At 40.4% G+C, this 21,678-nt stretch overlaps 1 protein-coding gene across 3 annotated transcripts in view; it reads right to left on the bottom strand.

Moving 5' to 3' along the window:
- Positions 1–18,588, bottom strand: part of ASMTL (acetylserotonin O-methyltransferase like) — a 32,082-nt gene extending 13,494 nt beyond the window's left edge. For all 3 annotated transcript variants that reach the window (XM_074858925.1, XM_074858926.1, XM_074858924.1), the window contains exons 1-8: positions 18,438–18,588; positions 16,729–16,860; positions 14,890–14,937; positions 14,193–14,257; positions 12,114–12,175; positions 9,960–10,068; positions 4,292–4,718; positions 1,423–1,585 (exon numbers count right to left, since the gene is read on the bottom strand). In XM_074858925.1, coding sequence (XP_074715026.1) covers positions 1,423–1,585; positions 4,292–4,718; positions 9,960–10,068; positions 12,114–12,175; positions 14,193–14,257; positions 14,890–14,937; positions 16,729–16,860; positions 18,438–18,530 — 1,099 coding nt within the window. In that variant the 5' untranslated portion in view covers positions 18,531–18,588. The remainder of the gene's footprint in view (positions 1–1,422; positions 1,586–4,291; positions 4,719–9,959; positions 10,069–12,113; positions 12,176–14,192; positions 14,258–14,889; positions 14,938–16,728; positions 16,861–18,437) is intronic.
- Positions 18,589–21,678: the final 3,090 nt, after the last annotated feature.

Here is a 21,678-nt window from a genome sequence, read left to right as displayed (position 1 = left end):
GGCTTCTCCTTCCCTTAAATTCAACCTTTCTGCAGTATGTCTTGCCTTTCGGGCTTTGTCCTTGATCTTGTCCTCTAACAGAGCTGAAAGACCCCTTTATTTCCTTTTCTCAGCACTTGACCATTTTAAGTCTTACTATGTAAATGATGCATACAGAAACTTAGAACTACACAGTGCAGACTGAAAAAGTTGATCCTAATACTGACTCTTTCACCTACATACACCTTCAAGCACTGTTTCAGTTAGGGGCACTAAAAGTTAAGCTGTTGTCCATGAAGAGGGACACATTCCAGAGCTCTCCTCATTAAAACCCTGATTACCTACTTAAGATTGTGACTCTGATTGCTGCAGCAGGGAATAGAATTTGGTCTTTATTTTAGATAGAATCATAGACTCATTTTGGTTGGAAAAGACCCTTAAGATCGTTGAGTTCAACCATGAACTTAACACTATGAAGTCCACCACTAAACCATGTCCCTAAGCGCCACATATACACGTCTTTAAATACCCCCACGGATGGTGACGCAGCCACTTCCCTGGGCAGCCTCTCTGAGTGCTTGATAACCCTTTCAGTAAAGAAATTTTTCCTAATACTCAATCTAAACCTCCCCGGTGCAACTTCAGGCCATTTCCTCTTGTCCTATCTCTTGTTACTTGGGAGAAGAGACCAACACCCACCTTGCTACAACCTCCTTTCAGGCAGTTGTAGAGGGCGATGAGGTCTCCCCTCAGCCTCCTTTTCTCCAGGCTAAACAACCCCAGTTCCCTCAGCTGCTACTCATGAGACTTGCCCTCTAGACCCTTCACCATCCTCATTGCTCTTTGGACAAGCTCCAGCACCTCAATGTCTTTCTTGTAGTGAGGGACCCAAAACTGAACACAGTATTTCAGGTGCAGCATCACCAGTGCTGAGTATAGGGGGACAATTACTCCCCTAGTCCTGCTAGCCACACTATTTCTGATGCAAGCCAGGATGCTATTGGCCATCTTGACCACCTGGGCACACTCATATTGAGCCAGCTGTTGACCAACATCCCCAGGTCCTTTTCTGCCAGGCAGGCTTCCCCAAGCCCATAGCGTTGCATGGGGCTGTTGTGACTCAAGGGCAGACAATACATCTGAGCTATTACGCTGCTCCCTGGGACTGCCCACGCAACGTATTAGAAGTCTGGTCAGTACACCATGAAGCAATCTAAGGATTCCTCTAAGGAAACCTGAATGTGTTCCTGAGGTAAAGCCTGCCCCAAAATTAAACAATTCCAGCTACTAATAATGAAAGCAAAGCAGCAACAATTCATTCTCCTTTCCCGCCAACCCAAGTTACCCAGAATATCAAGTCAGACCCTCTGAACTTCAAAGCATCTTTCAGTCCTGCATGTCTTTCAGTACTATATGCAGTTGCAGAGAGGAGAAAGTAGTCACCTTGTGGTGTCTTCTCCAGTAATCCAAGCGCAGCACATGCATCAAGGAGTCTTTCTGTTCCACACACAGAGGTTCCAACCTCATTTGCAATATCCACAGCCTTCAGTGGACCTCTATGGTTCAGATGATCAAAGATCTTCAGCTTAGAGGCTACAAACAGAGCCTACATGTAGGAAAAAAGTTGTTAGCATGTTGTGCTTGCAGTCAAGAAACAAAAGAACTATACCTTTTGCCTAGAATTATTCTACACAATTACTGTTCTTTAAGAAGTGCAACACAGTTTAACAAAACTAAAAACTGCTATGGTACGTTTCCTTCCCTCTCAGAGGATTTAATTATCTTAGCTAAGTAACAGAATTTTGAACAGAGGTTCAAAGAGGTTTGAACAAAGGAACTCAAAATACTCTGGAATGCAGCCTACAGATTTTGTAGAAAGACGACCTCTTTATTCAGATATTTAGCATATCCCCATCTGTAAGATTGTTCCATAAGGTCAAACATTCTTAAGCATCTGAACCAAGGCCAAAAGATCATCATCTGATTTACCCAAAACATAAGGAACTGGAAAGCTCTACTAAGGCTTTGTAACAGCTTCAGTTGCTATAATACTGGTCTTTGTTTAATAAAAATAAAGGAAAAAAATAACAAAACTTCAAAGCGCAACTGTACTACATGCACACCTTAGTAGGACATGTACAAATGGAATGAGGGAGAGAACAGCTCTCAGCAGAGAGTACAACTTTCAGTATTCTGAAATTGTTAAATCACCTAAGCCCAAGGAATTTATGTAGAGCACAAGAGTGGAAACACACACAGCTATCGGAGAATCCATTTGTTTGCAACTGCAGGAAACTATAAGATACTTAAAAATCAAAGCCAGTCAAGGAAAAAAAAAGGATTGACATGCTGTTTAATAAAAAATCAAACGGAGAAAGAGAGATCAACTTTGAGAGGTAGGTCTGCTACTTTGTGTCTATATGTTTTATCATCTTCATCCTCTTTTTACAGTTTCCTCTGTTATTCTAAACAGAACATATAGCTAGGATTTATTATAATCTGGGCTGTCACAATACTGAGCCACTTGGAAGCCAAATGGTGTAGACTAGATGCAAGACCTACCCAATCTTTGGACTGACACCACCTAGAAACTAAGAACAGGAAAGAGAAGGTGAGAAGATAGGGTCAAAGACTTGACTGATTCAAATCACTCCTTCTACCATTCTGTAATTCTCAGTTCAAGGGGAAGGGAGGCAATCAAACAAGAAAAAACCCCAAGGGTCTGAGTACAAATCAGACTATGCAAATTCAGAACATATTGAGAAAGTATGATTTAACCCTGAACAGCAGCTGTTCAGAGTAAAATAGGTGGCAACATCTTTCCCTGCAGGAGATGGCACTCTGCTTTATGAAGTCCTTGAAAAAAAACACTCTAGGGTCAAAATTGAATAGAACTTGAGAGTTTTTGTGAAACTAAATGCTTTTGTGCTCTTATCCCTATTCTACAAGTGGAGAGATGAGTTTTGTCAGATCACAGGAAGCGTTCATTGAAACTGGTAATTAATTTTACAAAATCCAAGCCCCAAGGAAAAAACCTTCCCACTAGTTCAACACAAAACTAAGCACTTCATACTATGACTTTACACAGGATTAGTGAGAAAAGAAAACTTCTGCTTCTATTTACAGCCTCCACCATCTTTCACTGCACAAAACTGAATTTGGCATCACGTCACTTCAAACAGTGTACACAATGCACAACAAAATGCTGATGATTTTCCACAACAAAATGCTGATGATTCTCCATGTGTTTTTTACTTAAATGGAAGGAATGCTAAACATAATCTCACCCATTCAAATGCATCAAAATTTGCTCCCTATGGATACACAAGGAAGTTCACAAACGCAGCAATCTCAAGGCTGCTTTATTCCAAACCTCTCAATACTGCTTTGCATGCCTGCAAGCAGCACACCCACAGATCCCGTAGTGACCACACTATGGTTTTCTTCAGATCCGAGTACAACTTTCCGCTGTTTCAGCAAAACCACTGTCCGCTGTCTTGCGTGTTTCCCTCCATCCTGTTGTATCTTTAGTTTTGTCATTTCACTTCCACTTCAGCAGTTTTTTCACTCTTCCTAAAACTTGAATGACTTGATGGAGATCAGTGATCTATTAAAATGATTGGTGTTCCATTTCTCCTTCACCTTTTTCACTATTGTCTTCACTACACTGGAACTGTGAGTAAAAAACCTGGTAGTACTTAAAATGTCCAGCTACTCATTTCTCACACTTGGCTGATATACAGAGCATGTGACCTTCTGTTGGTAAGCTGTTATGCGTATGTCTCCATCAGATACTGCATGGAGATTATCAGCTAAACATAGCTAGAACATGAAACATGGCATAAAAAAATAATCTCCTTGCAGGGCATTAGAAAACTAAAACCTTTCACAGAATTCAAGCATTAAAGCTAGAAAGGAAATAAAATATATACAATTCTTGTCACAGTTTTAAGTCAAATAAGCTAACCATATTAAATGCTTTCTTTGTAGAGTATATAAAGGTAATTTCCTGCCTGATTGTGCTCAGTTAAAAAAAAAATTTTTCCTCTCAAGAGACAAAAATTTTTAATCAAATTGGTAACTGAAATTTCATAGAACAGATAAAAGCAAATACCAAAAACTCCAATGTTTGCACTGTACCAAAAGCTTCAGCTATCTTAGATTCTCTGGTACTTCAGTGGTCCTTTTTTACTAATTATTAATACGTTCTTAACCTGGCTCAAGTATTTCACATTACCTGTTATATATTGAAGTCCAGTGAAACAATTGTATCAGTCAGCAATGTAAGGAGTAGTTCCATTTTCTCCCTTACCTTTGAAGCTCTAAAACCATCCATCAGCTCTAGAATTTTAGATGGAAGTTTTGGTGCACTTTCCGACACTCCATTCTGATTTTCCAGAGGTACCATAAAACCAGTTCTGACACTAGAACTGTTTTCGGAATTATAAATAGCTCCTGAGGAACACATCCCACTGCTGTCCAACTTACTAGCACCTTTGTGCTCTGTGAAATTTGAAGAATCACTTTCTCCATCACTGAGGTTCTCAAAAGTATCCACAGAAGGAATAGAGTCATACTTTTTATGTTGTACATTATGTTTAGAGGGCGGATAGTACAGTTCTGCTAGCTTTTTGCAGAAATGATTCAGAGGAAATCCCACCACATTCAAGAAGTCTCCGTGGACATACTCAACTAACATTCCACCGAGGGCCTGGATTCCATATCCACCAGCCTTGTCCCTGGGGGCAAGAAAGCAAAAGTTACATATATCTAATTAAGATTAAGAGTAAAGGTAGCACAGAACACAAATAATCCACCAGGACCGCAGAGTCTGGAATAAAGACTAGTGTACTCAAATCAGAGGCAGATTAAATCTTCTAGTTAGGCTTAACACTTCAATTTATAAATCATAAGATAAATCAGTATTTCTACTACGGGTGAGTAGCCTAAGGTCTTTATGCTTCAGACAGTTCAAGTGCCGTAGTCACCTAACCAGAAGGTACATCAGCTGACTGCAGTCAGATTGTGTTGCCACAGGCTACCCAGCATTCTCCAAGTCCTGGCTACCAAAAAGGCAACAGCAAGCATCACTTGAGACCAACATTGCCACTAGGTCACCCAGATGCATACTGACCCTCGCTCTATTCCACAGGAGGCTGAAGGACCTTTAGGAGTAAGTTAGCTCCAAACGGAGTTCACACCAAAGAAAGCATCTTAGAACTCAAATGACTGTAGTACGCATCTTGCGGATCTCTGTCATTAGAGTATCTAAAATAAGGATCAGGAAGATAGGACTTTCTTGGGGAGGAACAACCTATTCAAATACAAAATCCACTTCTATCCCATTTAGCCCTATCCAATTCTTGCATAACCCTCTAAGATATGAGTTGCTGGTCACACCACTGTGCTCTTAGATGTCATGGTAATACTAGTAATTTGGCACAGGAATGTCTTTTCACAGAAAGTAACCCTGGAAATCTAATTTGTCTTTAGGAGTAATTATGCAAATTCCACCGTGTAGAATGGAAATGCATGAAGTCAGATAAGCTGCAATAGACCCAACAATTTTACTGTTTACATTTAAGGAACAAGGCAGTTAGAAGTATCCTTACTACATAACACCCAAATCTGAAAGCCTAAGTCAGCAAGCTTTGAAACCAGAGGTCGGTCAGTCTCAGATCTATTAACTTAACATAGTATGGAATTACACAAACTATTTGTGAAAGAAGTTTACTACACAAAGAAGGCACTAGATTTTTTCATCTTAAATTTCATCAGAACCAGCTCTTTACATTTTTAGAACTTATTTCTGCGTTCCTTTTCCAATAGCGTCCTAAGAGAAACAGAGGAATCAGTACCCCCGTAAATGGGATTTTTTGAATTGCTGTAAACGAGGGAATGGGGCTTTTCCTTTAATCTTGCATTTTAAGCACTACTGTATGGCTTTGTCATTGTTTAAATTATTCCTTTATAAAGACATACTTAAGACTTCCACCACCATCTAAACTAGGAATATTCTAATGACTAAAAAGTCTTTTCATTTTTAAATGAAGTAGCAGTCCAGCAGGATGAAGACATTCTGCTATATGCTGACAGGGAGACAAAAAACACTTTGACCACCATACTCCCAGCAAGGACACTAACAAAATCGGCCACATTTTGTTTGTTTTTATACAGAACTTTGTATCCTGGCATTGCATCCCGAGTAGGATTCTCTACTACAGGTACAGCTTCTACTCCAAAAGCATGATGCTATGTAGTTAGTAACAGTAACACTGATTTTTCAACAAGTGTCTTTCATGCTAAATCTCAGAATGCATCAGTATTTACATAGCTCTCAACTAGCTCTGGCTAATCTGATTAGCTTTTGTAACTGGGTATTTTTATGAGCATAGCACTAACTTTAAGGCTTCATTTATAACACTAGGCATAGCATCAATTAGTTTCCCTCATAATAAAAAAAATTACAACTCACTTTAAAGACCTTTTGACAAACAACAAGATCCCTGCTGCAACTAAAACATTTTTCAGTAACTGACCTTTGTAGAGGATATATGAGTGTGTGCAAATCCAGTGATTTAAAAACAAAACACCCCACAAACAAACAAAATACAGCAGGAATGTGTGCAACATCCACTATTTTTTTTCCTAAAAACCCCCACAAACAAACCTACACACAATACAATGGAGGAAAAATATTAAGAAAGAGGTAAAATAGAGGTAACTCTTGAAAATGCAACATTAAAGCATGTTTCCTTCATTAGCTGTAAAACTTGAACTTTAGTAATGACACAAAATAGTTTATCCATGTATATAATATCTGTATTTCCTACACAGAGCCAATGAACAAAAAAAAAATCACTGTTCCACTGACGAGCACTACTGCTCTTACAGATGAGGGGAGATGCTTGGTTGGGTTTTAGGTGGGTTTCCAACGGCAAGAACACATGTATGACAGTTGTATGTGTGTCTTGGCTCATATAGTTGCATTAGTAGACATACAGGCAAATTTCAGTCACATTAGACAGTCCATCTGAGCTATTGACTGGGCTTCACTGATAGTCTGAAAGATATAAGTACATCACTGACAAAATTCATCTTTACTGAAGCAAACATTTGAAATAGATTAGAAGCTGTACACTAATTTCTTGCATCTCTATCAACTATTAGTTGACTGGATACCCAAGCTTAGTTATCTTCACATCCAAGCTGCACCTTTAGTTCCTTTAAATATGAAGCTAGTGGTTTTGTAGCAGAGAGACTGGCATGACAGAGGTAAGAAGCAGCAGAATTTGGTCACCCATCTCTTGGGAGCAGCAACAGCTAGATGCCTGGTCAGCATACACGCATCATGGAGCCGGTCAGAGATGTGTTTTCATTTGCTAAGGAACTTGCAAAGGAGCAGAGATAGGCAGGTACAAGAAAAAGATTTGCTAGTACATTCTGGTGAATGTAGAACAACTATTTCATACAGAGAAGTCAACTATAACAACACAAAAGATTAAAAACAAGATTCAAAGTTAATTCTAGTATAGGTACAGTACAGCTCCCCTTACTTCTGTAATCCTGCGCCTGGAAGATTCTTGCTCTTATGCTCTAACAGCTGATAATGTCAAGCTATCCATGAGCTAATTTGTGCAGTGAGACTAATTATTCACAAAATTCAGAAGATACATTTGCTATAGCTTCGAAGGAAAGAACTCTTAAGAGAAATCATACAAGGGAAGAAAGTTAGACATTTACATTCTGCATTTTATTACTTCATAGTTAAGTCTGAAACTGCAGAGCTCCAGCCTCTGTCATCACTTCTTTCTTGGAGTGCAGTAGGGTCCTTTGGTTTCATTTCCACCATTCAGAGCAGAGCTACCAAAAACCACACAGGATCTTCAGACTGGAAGTTGTGAGCAGAGACAGAGGAAGTTGTTCACAAGGGAAATATTACAAAATAAAAAGCTGGGTCAAAGAGGCTGGCAGAAACTACGTCTACTCATTACACAAGCCCAAAAAGTTAGGATTACTATGGTCCAGCCCTCTTTCTACAGAGAGATAGGAAAGAAGAAAGAGACCCTGCCAGCAGGCACAAAATCCTTGGCTGGAAAGACAAACAGGAATAAAACAGAAAGGGAAAGGCCATCTTTCTGCAGCCAAAATTTTTGAGGGTTTTCATAGCCTCATCAGAGTCTACCTTGAGACAGTGCTTTTCCCTACTTCATACCTTAAGGTACCTAAATACTTTTAGAATCAGTCCCTATGTCACCAGTGACTTTTAAAACACTATAAGCCAATTTTGTCCTTGCTATAAAAAGAACTCAATCCAATCCTCACCAGCACGAGAGTCAATTTTAATTTTTCATGTGTTCATTAAGACTTGAATGATTTCACAAAATTGAGTAGCCATTAAAAAAATAAACAAATGGTCACTTGAACTGCAATAGTGTTTAGAAAAACCTGTATGCACATAAATGTGTAACCAGTATGGGTGGCCATGAAGGAAGGGACAAAAAACCCAACCAACCAACCAGAAAAAAAAAAAAAAAAAGAGACTTCTCCTTACTGATCTGCAAAATTTATAGGACACTATATTCAGTAGTTCCTTCGCAAGGCCAGAGCAAATGCTTCCTATCCTCTTGATTATATGAATGAAAATTGATTGGCTTGTGCTTCAGAGAGTAATGAAATACATTCTCTGAACCTTTGATCCCTGAGAAACCCTTGTTGTCACACACCCTGTTTAGCAGAATGAAGAGAATTACCCAGCACTGCTCATGAGCCATTTTGCTGCAGCACAGCACTGCTAAAGCATATTTTCTTCCTGAGGAAATAATCTGAATATTCCAAAATATTTTTCAAGCTGACATTCTTCCTAAAAATCCACTGTCACTTCTCCTTCAAACTGCCAACTGCATACTAAAGATCAGCTTCCAAAAACTTAACTAGGAATTTGTTACAAACTGTGTTCTTGCCAAACACTCTTCTCTGCATAATCCAATTTAGCTTCAGTTTCTTTAACAAGCTGGGAACCTTGCATGTTCAGAAGGTATGCCTCATTTACACATAAGCACTTAAATCCAAAGTCTACACTGGTTCCTCTTTCCCCAGTAAAACATGACTGTATTGTTTTACAGCACAAATGAGTTTAAAAAACACCACAGCTGATATTCTTACAGAGTCAGAATTGAAGTTACAGAGCCAAAAGTTCACTTCAGATCACCAGGTATGCAGGCCACAGTGCTAACTATGGCCTGATTTTCCTTCACTAAGGTTCAGTTAAAACAAAGGAAAGGCAAATTTCATAAAGTCACAAACATTCCCTTGTCTCCAAAAAAAAGTACTTTGTTTAAAAAAAATAAAAATCTAGTCAACTTCATCTTAGGAGTTAGGCATTCTGTTCTCATTCTATTCTGTGGAATCAATGTTGTCTGTAAGTAACTAGTATATTATAAGGGTAGCAGAAACACATGAGCTAAGAGACAATTATGGCACAGAACACATATAAGCTGGACAGAAGAATAAGTGAAAATTGTTGGCACTTCTTGCGTCAGGGCAACACAATTTCAATAAATTAAATAAACCAAGTTCTGGCTTCTTTAATAAAGTTCTTCAGTACCCTGATTACCTAATACTCATTCTATTCACCTGTTTTATAATGAGAACTATACATTTTCTCAGGTATCCAAGCTCCCTGAATGCCTCTGTTAGAGAGGTAACTGTATACTGCATGAGTGCTTGCTGTAATCTAGAGTATTTCAACAGTCTTCACTTTTCAAATGTGTTAGGGTACTATAAAGGTAGCTCACTTGGAGCTCCTTGGAGGAATGATAGCTCTAGACAAGAACAGAATACCCACCTTGCATCACCCATGCTATCGTTTATCCACACAGCAAAATTTCACAGAACACGTGTGTTTTATGCTGGTGGCTAATAACGTACCCTAAGGCCTATTCTCAAGTACTGTGTGATAGCTTCAGGGTCTTACTTACATTGGCTCCCCGCTGTGAATGTACTCCCATAAGAGCTCTTCAGACAGGTCAGAAAATTTTACTTTAGTCTCTTCATAGAAATCAGTGACTTCTGTCTCCAGCTGATTATCTACAGAAAGAAGAGGTCTCATTAAAAACAGAAATTGTAGTTTAGGGAGCATAACATTGTTTTATTTTGTATTCACTTGATGTTTTCTCTTGGGGAAAAATTAAAAATACTACACAGATGTATGAAATTACTAATAATGTTCTTTAGGAAGAGTGGACTCATAACTTCTCCAAAAAAGCAAAAGCTTGCATTTTCAACCTCGGCAGTCCTGTCTTGGAGCTAGCAGGTTGCTCTGCCTGTATTGGATGCACTCTTAAATTAACAATGCTTATGCAAAGCTATTTATGGACTGCTAGCATACACATCCAGCACTGAATACAAAGAAGGCTACAAACACCCTTCTAACTTCCTGACTATTGTCAAAGAACTCTTAACAACACATCATAAACAGGTAGCTGTTATAGATGCTCAAATGTGAACATGCAGCTGCATCTGTGCTGCAGAGTCAGATATCCAACAGTCCCATCAGTAACCATCAGTGTTATTTTCATATCAACTCTCAAGAAATAACATGATTATTTCAGATTTCTGTATCTAGAAGTGGTTGAGAGAAGGCCAGAGGTGCAATGAAGTACTGCACACCTGGGTGTGGACCCTGTTGCATGTGATACACTCAATCTGGTATCATTGCAGGGAGAGGCTTTTCCAAAACATGTTCAAAAGGGAACAGCCTTGCACAAATGAGTGTGCACATTACAGATTAATAGTTCTCTCTACCCTTTTCTATAAATACCAAGTCAGCATCTCCTGTTACCACTGTTCTGATAGCAGTACAAATACTTAAGGAGGAGTAAGAAAGATCCACAGTACAGACCAAGGGAAGAATACTAACCAAGTGCTAATGGTGTTAGTGTGGAAAAAGCATTTAATGACCCAGATGAAATAAAAAAATTGTTGCATATGAAGACAGATTACTATATCTTTCAGTACTGATAAAAAACCCCATTCACCTCAAGATGAAAATTCCACCTGTAACATAAATGTGATGCTTAACAACAGCATTGTAATTATAAACTAAAACTAAAAATGTATTCTAGATAAATCTTCCATTGATTGCATCACTATGCAGACTTAAGGTATTTTTATTCATCTAAATATGATGTGGCTTAAATTTGTAAACTTCAAATGAGATGTGCTGTCATAGCATCAGTAGTACAACTGTGTGCACTTTTACTTTCTTCCTAGAGTAAACAATTAAAGGCATTATTACTCTTGCTGTATTGCTTACAGGAACCCCTTGATAACATGTTTTATTTCTTTTGCAGCAGCTCTCTTTCTACTGTACTAGCATATTAGTAAAGGTACTGGATCACTGACTTAATTTCTACTACAAGAGTTCAGAGCAATCATTCTAGTAAAGATTAAAATCTAATTTGTCTACAGAAAGACTACATCCAATGAAATTTCAGAGAAATGATCCTTGCAGAAGTTCCAGAATATTAGCACAACTATCAGAGGAAGTCACTCAAATTATATTAATGGTGCAGTTCTCAAAAACCACTTACTATATAAAATTATCTGATAAAGAACATTAATGTATTGCTCCCTACAGTTCATTAACAGTCCGAGGCATTAAACTGTTACTTTACTTATCCCCTAAAAATGGGCTCTAAAGCTTCCCTTATTTACTGAAAAATGAACTAAGTACAGATATGGCAACTGCTTCTATTCATCAGCTAGTGTAAACACAATGCAGGAATAAAGTTAATATGGTCAGATTCTGCTCAGTCCCACAGTTTGTAGTGCCTTACTTGAATTTCGTTTAGAATATTCCCACAGTTTACATTGGTCTTAATTATTCCCATAGCTTTCAGAGACAGTATCTGTAGTATCTAGCGTATTTTGTCCTCTTCCTTCCTGTGTGAAAACTGAATACAGTGAGAAGGTTGGCTTCTGTGGGGAGTTTTTAATTTATATATTGATAAGTGAGTAGGAAGCCAATTCAGATTGTATATGAAAAATTTCCATCCTTCTTCACTTGTACAAGTCCTTATGAGAGTAATTTTTAATGAAAATACTGAGTTTTAATAAAATGGCACAGGTACCTTTACTGCTGCAATGTATAATAGCCACTCCCGTGAAAACACTGTGCTCTTTCCCATTCAACCTGTCAGGGAAAAAAAATGTGCATTAAGCAACAGTTTTATGAAATCAGCAATGTGTAATGATGTTCTATGTGATTGTTACTACAGTCTGAGAAACAGATCATTATATTCGTACACCACTTGATGGCTCTGACATTATCTTAAATACTTTTTTTTAGAAAAATTCAATATAGGTGAAAAGACATTGGCAAAACAAAAATATAGTATCAAGAGATTCAGTCATTTCAAGCCTCCAAAATTTCACTTGTACCAATGTCCCCAATTTGGAAAAGTAGTGCATGGTACCAGCTTATTTACTGTACATAGGGAGAAGTGACTATTTCAAATGTATAAGAAAAAGCCAATCAGCATAAACACTACAATTACAGGCATCTTCACTCAAAGCAGGCAATAAATAACTAGGTGATGCAATTCAGACTACAAAAGTGATAGGTACCTACCTTCCGTACTCATTTCATCCAGACTGGCCCCCAAGAATCCCATGGCAAGCCAGAGTAACAGATGCAGAGTGTAGCGGAAGAGCCTATATTCCCTCTTACCCCAGACCCATGTGCTCTCTCCTGTAGTGGCTCCAGCATGCCACACTGTGGCCGATTAATTTTGAGGGCCTTAAATTTATTAATCTAATGTGTAAACAATGGAAGTATAATAAATAGCATGGGAACTTGAATCTTTGAAGAGACTGTTCCTTAGTCTCCTAGAGAATAGCCAGGCCATTATTTGATGTCATCATAAGCATCTCACACTCTTACTATCCCCCACAAGATTCCACATAATTAACTAAGATGAAACAGTGAGTGAAAATTTTAATCTGACCCCTTGGATATATGCAAATATCTATCTTGTCTGCATTTTTTTCCTGTTCATGTAGAACAAAATTAAGAGGAGTTTTAAAAAACTAAATTTTAAGTGCATTTCATACCCATGATTAAGAGACTGACCTACTGAACTTAAAAACAACCTGAAACATTTTCATGGGTTAGAAGTTGACTTAGCACTGTAAAAGAAATAAAGAAAAAAAAGTACTATTTTTGAACTACTTGAACTTGGCATGATTGCAACCAAAAACAGTTGTGAGAAATCTCTTGCCAGACAGACTCCTTTGGGAATCTCCTACTAATAACGTATCTCGTATCACTTTTTTTTTTTTTTTTTTTAAGGCTTTCACTTTTAAGTTAGCAACATGCCACAATGGATCAAAAATTCAGCCTAAGTCATCAATATAAAAAAAAAATCTAAAATAGACTTACAGAGCAAAACTCCAAAAACTACCAAGGCACTTGTATTCTCTAAGAGACACCTGAGCTACAATGTCAACTGGTGAAACAAGCACTGCACCTTTTCTGTATTCTTCCCATAAAACAGAAGACTGACTGGAGGATACATCACATCTCATCCTTCATGAACTAGAGTTATTTAGTTGATGTTTCTTAAAGAGAGTGCTACAAGATAACATTAAGCTTGTAGAGAAACCTATCCTTTAGGAAAAAAAGCAGAAGCCTCCAAGAACACCAGCCCACTGTGCCTGAAGAACACTGATGGAAGATATTTTTCCTCTTCAGTTAAACTACAGAATTTAAAGCAATTGTCCATGAACGCATATCACCATGTACTTTCTTGTACAGGCAACACTCTTCCATTAAATGTCAAGCCTCAAACCACTTCTATGATGGTTCTGTCATCTTTCCCATCATGATTTCTCTCCGTAACTCCCCATCTGTACCAGCTGAAGCATCCATACAGTCTTGTGGTAAGTGATTCTGAAAACTAATCCAAGTGAAAACAAAATGGTTCATTATGTCCCTGATCAGCTTCCTAAGATGAAGGGGCTAGAGCAAGCAGGTGTGGGTAATGTAAAAGCAGGTCTAACTTTTTCAGTGGCAGAACTGGCTTACACTATTTAAAAATGATTCGAAAAATCTGTGTCCATGGAGTTCTTCATATACATTAAGGTATCTGTACATCTCCTTTTAAAACAGCTTAATATACACATTTGTGATCTTACTTAAAACTACAGACCTTGACAGCATCCTGTACGCATCTTGCTTATCAACTGGTTTCTCCAGGATCTGCTCATCCACAGTCTAAAACAGAAAGACAGAGTGAGTGTGCTGCTTTTTCTTACTTTTCAGAAACCGAGGTGAGAAATGACATTTAAACCAGGATTTCAGCCAGGGCTTCAAACATGAGTCTACTGCGTAGAGCAAGAAGCACAAATACTTTGGTAGAACAGGTAATTTAGTGTCAAGCACATAATCAGTGCCTCACTCTACCCCCTCCAGTGGCTGCAGCTCTCAAACAGAAGGGTAATTCAACTTCTTCTGCCCTTAAGTGTTTACCGTCTCTGTGGAGATGACAGGTATAGAGTGATACCCCACTACAAGGCACACTGAACAGTTCACATGATCTGGACTTCCTAACAGTTGCCCAAGAACAGAACTTCCATTACATACCAGAGGATGCAAGGCAATACTTATGCAATACTAGTGTCTCTGCAAAAACAGCAGTAAGGCTTCTAGCACTCAAGATACCAAAAATTGCCTTGTTGGGAAAAAAAGCCCTAAAACCCACACCTGCAAAACCCGAAGGATGCATCATATTGCAAGTATAAGTTCTCAGTGAACACAGCTTTCAAACTTCAACTTTAAACCTAAAGATACAAGCATTTTCTACACTTGCCATAAATTAAAACGTTAAACCACAGAAGACTTCTTACCACAATAGTGTCTGCTCCTATGACAACATCAGGTGTTCTCAGGTGTTTCTGCAAAGGCATAAAGAAAAAAGATACTTCTCAAAAGAGGTAAAAAGAACAAAACCTTTTAAAACTTAAGGTAAGAAAATGTAAGTCTGCTGGTTTACTGGTAGGGCTCTGCACTGACCTGAAAACAAGACACTGTTTCTCTTTTTGCACTGTTTATAAAACAGTAATCATTTATATCACCATAAAAGTGAGGAAAAAAGGAGGCTTGAACAGACCATTCTCAGGTCATGACTTTGCCCCAATATGTTAAACAAATGCATCCAGGAAAGAAGTAACTGTCTTCTCAAAAGTCAACCTGGCCTTCAAGGTAGTAGACAGAATTCCTTTAAGGTGCCCAGAGTATGGAAGCCAAGGAGTTCAGCCCTCCAGGATCATTTTTCCATGCCAGGTTTTGCTGAAAAAAACCCCAAGCTTTCTTTAGCTATACTTTCCTTCTCTCCCTCTTAAAAGTGAGGGCATACAGTCCATTTGGAGAATTGAGAGATAGGGATATATAAAGATTCCTTGTAGCTTTTTCTTGGCTTTAAACTGTAATCTGTCCTTATAGCTGAGTTTTGATTTACTTGCATGTTATGAGGTACACAGCTATTATTTAACATAGCAAGGCAGGAAACTTGTCTGTAACTGTGATCATTATATTGAAAAGTTTGTAGGGAAGCAATTCTTCTACAGAAAGGCTGTTGACATGCTTTAAATAGTAGAACTAATTCCAGACATTAAAAAAATTCCTGTATAGAGAAGCATTTTGAAATCCACTGATCTAGTATTATTGCCAGCATAGTGTTTTGCAATGAAAGCCCATTGTAAGTCAGTAAGGTTAGGTTTAAAATTCACTCTCCTAATGTCATACCATTCTCTTGAAAAGGAGCTGACAGAAACCTGGATAACGATTTACATTAGGGATCATGCAATATTTGCTTTTAAGAGTGGTGACATCTGGCAACACTGTTGGTTTAAAGTGTTCGACATTCCTTTTCTGCCATCGGTATAGGTTCAACAAACATACTCCTCTCTTACTCTGCATTAGTAAGAAATTATTATGGTACATTTTGTGGGATCTAATCAGCTAGACTTTGAAATAGGTTCTGGTAGAGAACAGCTGTATGTGCTCAAACAGTGATCACAACCAAGGGCCAAAGTCAAATATGTCACTGACAGTATAAGTTCTATCACTGGTTTTGACAATATTCAGGACACAAAATGGATGCCCTGACTAGGGAACCTGAAATCGTGTCAGCTTCTCCCTTCTTAAAATGAAACTATTACTTTGTTCAGAATGCTTTAAAACGAATGTATGTCTTCTTTTTCTGCTTTCCTCCAGCATCTCTATACTGACAAATTCTGAGCTATTCTCATCACAACTGTTCAGCTGAACGACTGTCCAATGAAAGCTACAGCAAAGCACTGGATTCACACTGGTGTGTTTTTCGGTAAGAGTCTGCCTCCACAGCCAACAAATACCTGGAACAAACAACTGTCCAGCCACACACCTCACTGCTGGAAAGAACTACCAAGTATATATCCCAAGTAAGAGTAGGAGTATCTCTTCTGACAAGAGATGCAGGCCACTTCTGTTTGTGGAAAGCCCAAACTGCAGGCACGAGACCTTCTTTTGATTAGGTGAGTTAATTTTGGGAAGCTATCTTCCACAAATGACAGAAAAAAATCCATTTGCCTTCAGTGGGGAAAATGCACTCAAGAGACCACCTAAGAAGTAAATGCAAAGTAAGTCACAGTAACAAGCACCACTTAAAGACAAAAATCTCATTGCCGAAATAGCTAGTAACTTACTACATGCATTCTGTTTGCTACTTCAAGAGCCTTCTGTTTTGCTGTTTCCACAGCATACTCGTAAGGGGCTGCAAAAGATGACTTTTCAAGTGTCTCCTTAAACCAGGATGGAACCACCTCAAAACGCAGGCCCTGTAACAAAGAAAAGCAATGAAGTCAGTCTGATCTTGTTATTAAAGGTTGCGCCCAAGACATTAAGCAAGTGACAAACTTGATTTTTGCCCTTTCCACTTTAACATCCCTCCCCCCAAAACATACAGGGGCAAAACCAGTGCTTCCATTACAGTGTTTGGTGCATGCATATCATTTGCAAGCAGTCCAAAACAAAAAGCCCAATCAGAACTTTTAAACTGGTGAGCTTACTTGGTTTTATCCTTATTAGAACCTAACTGCATTAGTAATTTCATCTTTCTTCAAAATCTAAGAGTATAAAAGTTATGCACTTCATAAACAGAATATTCTACCACTGGATGTTTTTTATTAAATTCATGCACTTGTGCATGAAATAATACACATTCTTACAGGACTGTACCACCCACACTTTGTGTCATACACATGATAAACAGAAAACAAGAAGAGACAGTTTCTGTATGGTTTTGTCCAAACAAATCTATTCTTCCTACTTCTTGCCTCTAGGTTATACCTGTAAATTTACTACACCCAGCAGACACATTATGTTTCTAATAACTTAGTGCATACTTGAACCGTGCTGCTTCTACACATCTCTGTATTTTGAAAAGAATATACTTTCTCCCATTTAAATTCAACTTCTCTCATGAAGAATAGTAACACTAAACAATCCAAATTAGATGCACTACAATACTCAAGTGCCACTCAAAAGCCTCCTGCAGCTGCCCAGTGAGGTGGACATGTTCCTCCACAGGGGTTGAAGAGTCTGAATGACAGGCTACAACTTCCTTTGTGCTCCACAAGTGCTTTACAGAAAGAAGACAGCTACCTTATTCCCCCTGCCCCGCCCCCCCCCCCCCCCCCCCCGTCATACTATTAATCCCAATGTTTTCATGCATTTCAAAAACTTAAGTCAAATTTTCATAAATTTTGGTATTAAGTATCTAAAGAAAGGGCAATGGGAGTACATTTTTAATTACTTCAGTCTGTTGCAAGACCTTCCAAACTTTTCTATTATACACCACAAGTAATTATGTCAGCATTTCTCAGCCTGAGCAAGTCTTTTATTTGTTTGATTACACCACCTTCCTGTCAGCAGGATACTTTAATCCACTCTCATATTAACCCGATCATAAGCAGAACTGGCGCACGATTACTTGCTGACAGAGGAAACCTCACCAAGAACTGTGATTAAAAAAATTGTATTTCCACGTAAACCGGCGTGCAGCTCCGGGGACCGAAAGGCGACGGCCGCCGCCCGCCCGCGCGGTTCGAAGCCACGAAGGCCTGCGGGCCCGCACGCCGCTGCCCGAGGGGGCGGGAACCCGGCGGTGGCGCCGCCGCCATCGCTCCCAGACGGAACAAACGCAGCTGCTGCTGGAGACACGGCTCGGGCCGGTTCCCCCCGTGCCACCAGCCCCCGGGAGCTGACGGGCGGGAGGGCCGGGGGACGGGCCCCGCAGGCCCGGCGCTAGGCCGCCGCTGCCCGCGCATCCCGGGCCGGGGAGCCCGAGGCCAGCGCCGGCGGCCTCCTCCCCTGCCCGGGCGAGGCGAGCGGCCGCCCGCCCTCGCTCACTCACCACGTTGGTGAGGATCTCCTGCCGGCGCGGCGAGGCGCTGGCCAGCACCACCCTCTTGCTGACCAGCTTCCCCAGCACCGGGTTCAACACCATGGCGGCGGCAGCACCCGCCGCGCCGCGGCCTCCCGCTCCGCGCAGAGCGGGGGTGAGGGGGGCGGCGGCCTTATACGGCGCCGGGGCCGCGGGGCGGAGCCGGGCCGGGACCGTCCCAGCGAGCCGCGGGAGCCGGGCGGGTGGCCCTCGGGGCCGGGCCGGACCGGGCTGGGGGCTCGGCCGACCCTGCGGCCCAGGCTCGGCCTCTGGGCGCTGGCGGCCCCGCGGGAGAGGGCCCGCGCCGCCCGTGGGCCCCGCGTGTGGGGCAGGGCGACTTCGTGGGAGGTCGGAGCTCTGCCGGCGGCGAGCTGCTCACCGGCTAACGGCAGGCTGGTGGGGAGGGGTGGGCATCACTGGGCGTGTCGCGACACGGGAGCCACGTTTAACAACCCCGCCTTCTCCGCTCCAGTAATTCCGGAATGAAGTGCTTGGCAAAGAAGCGATACCATTCTTTCTTTTCGGTCCGAAGGAACTGTTATCATCATCTGATCGGATGCAAATCTGAGCTATCCCCTATTTGATCTTTTAAGCGAGTAGAAAAAGTTCAGGATAATAACTCAGATTTATTCCCAATAGCTTGCAAATAGTGTGATGGTATGTGTTTCCTCAGTTGACTAGTAAGAAAGTGGAATCTGTACTCTAGCATTAAAAATTATATCCTGTTATTAACATAGAGTTTGCATTGAATAAGTGCGTCTGTTGACATCTATCTCATGGACCGTCTGCCTTATGGGTTGTGTTAGGGGTTGCGGATCTGGCAGCCCAAGGGGGACTGGGCTGCTGAAGAGTCGTGCTCCCAGGGGCTGCCAGCAGCCAGGCTGGCCGTGAGTTGCCAGCAGCTGAGCGTGAGTTGCCAGCAGCTGAGCGTGAGTTGCCAGCGGCTGAGCATGAGTTGCCAGCAGGCACACGCACACATGCTATACGTGTACATGGGTGCATGGCAAACACATGGAGCAACACAGGCCAGCATGCTCCGCGCTCACACAGACACAAACGGCACCAAAGGTCTCTTCCTGTTCCCCTCGCTGGCTAATCAGGATGAAGGCCTGTTAGTGGAATATATATATATATGTGTATACACACACATACCTACCTACCTACATGCAATATGGACCCCTCCAGGAGCAGACCTTAGACAGGGCTCCTGTGGCACCAGGAGGGGCTGGGGCAGGGGGCTCTTCTTGCCCGGTGGGGCTGCTGGGGCTCCCCCACCCTCAGGCCTCCTGCTCCTGTCACAGTGCACAGGGATTAGCCTTTTGTCCCCATAACCTAACAGGCTGTACATTATCCTAAGTATCAGGATTTAAATTTTGAAATTAGATTTTTTTATGGGTGGCAGTGACCTGAGAACAGAATTGAAAATTTATTTTGAAAGATATTTTTACTCAAATAATTAAAAAATACTGAGAACCTAAGGAAATTATACTGAATTGAAAATGGAAATAAAATGCTTAAATTAAGTACAACTGTGAATGTAGTCAGCTGTCCTCTGCAAATCCGTAATACTGGAAATATTTCTGGGATAGCTGAAGAGCCAACTAGGAAAAAAGGGCCTGTGTGAAACAAAGGAATAGTCTGTGCTTGTTGTAGAGCTTGGTGGAACATTGCCCTTTTTTCAGGCCTGTGAACTGTGACACTGCTCCTTGCAAGCAAGGAGGCTTGGAAGATACTACAGAAAGGGAAATCAGGACAACTTTCATATGATACTAATGTATTTTTTGACTAAATAAAAGGACAAGGATCTCATCAAGTGACAGAAACACATGTTTCCTGGCATACATAGGACAAAGATGGGGAGTTACTCCTCTTGGAAAAAAATTACATCCCTCCCCTAATGCCTGCAAGTTTAACATAATTGTAAATCCTAATATGTGTACATCTTCAATGTGACTGCAATACTAACCAAAGAAAAGGAAATTGCAATTGTATGGATGATCCTAGAATTTGGGTCACATTTCTTATCCAGAGTCATCTTTCTATACTATGCCTTGCTTTCTGTGGGATCTAAGCAAGCCTGGTAAACTAAATTCAGATGCTCCAGAGGAGTAAGACAATAATGCAAAGTTTTCCATCTCAAATCAACAGGCCTGATTTTCTTCATTTTCTCATTTTATTCAGTCTTCCAGTATAGTTTCACTGGCATAGAAATGAAGCAATGGAGTTGTGACTCCAACCCAACATGTGCATAGGTATAAAGAACAGACTGGACAAGACAGAACACCTTCTGCTCTTGTGTGACAGACAATAATGGAACACAGATCTGTCTTCAGTCACCTGTAGAGCCTGTAGAGATGCGTGCAACATAACTCATCTTTCTTACGTGAGGCATCCCATTAACTTAAGAGTAAGACAGGCATGACTTGCCTCCCTTAGCTGAATTCTGCTTGCACACCGCTCCTCTCATTTGCACAACAGACTTTTTGAAGGTTAAATAAATAAATAAATAAAAGAAATATGTGGAATTTCTATAGATTCTTTTCTGTGAAAGTTCAGACAATGTCCAATAATGGAGATTGCTAAAAGATTTTTTTATGTGAAGAAAATGAGATGTGGCTTTCTGATTATTATTTTTAAGGAGTGGTAATTACTAAATTTGTTATTCTGATAAACTTACATGACAGAGTGATTTAGTTTATTTAAAAGACAAGACCATGAAGCTGTTGAAATACATGTTTTCATTTACCTTTATGTTATTTATGCTAGTCTGAATGCAAAGAACCTTATGAGAAAAGCTAAACCACATCACATAAGCTACAGCTGGAGAGGTTTGACAAGAAATCATTGTTAACTGCTCCACAGCAGCCCTGCAAGAGTCAGGCAGAACAAGTGTGAGGCTGCAGCGAGCTGACCGAGGTGAAGATCAATGACACCAGCAGTTATCAGAAAAGTTTCTGTCTTGGCTGACTGTGCTAGTCAAAGATTAGCTTGTCCAAGGTTGGTTATGAAACTGTTGACTTTTTCAAATATCCAAGGTATTTTGAACAAAAGCAAAACAGCAGTTAAGAGCTCTGAACTGCAGAGACCTTTCTTTGATATTTTTGTTCTGGACTTCTCTGCTTTTCTGTCTAGGTATTTACACTATGGCCACCACAGTCATACCTTCAAACAGGTGAAGAACACTATGATAACCAAATTCTTCTGCCTACTT

This window comes from Strix uralensis, chromosome 2 (genome assembly GCF_047716275.1).
Source record: "Strix uralensis isolate ZFMK-TIS-50842 chromosome 2, bStrUra1, whole genome shotgun sequence".
NCBI classification, from domain to species: Eukaryota; Metazoa; Chordata; class Aves; order Strigiformes; family Strigidae; genus Strix; species Strix uralensis.
The sequence above is the reverse complement of the archived record's forward strand: the minus strand, read 5'-3'. Positions and strand labels throughout refer to the sequence as shown.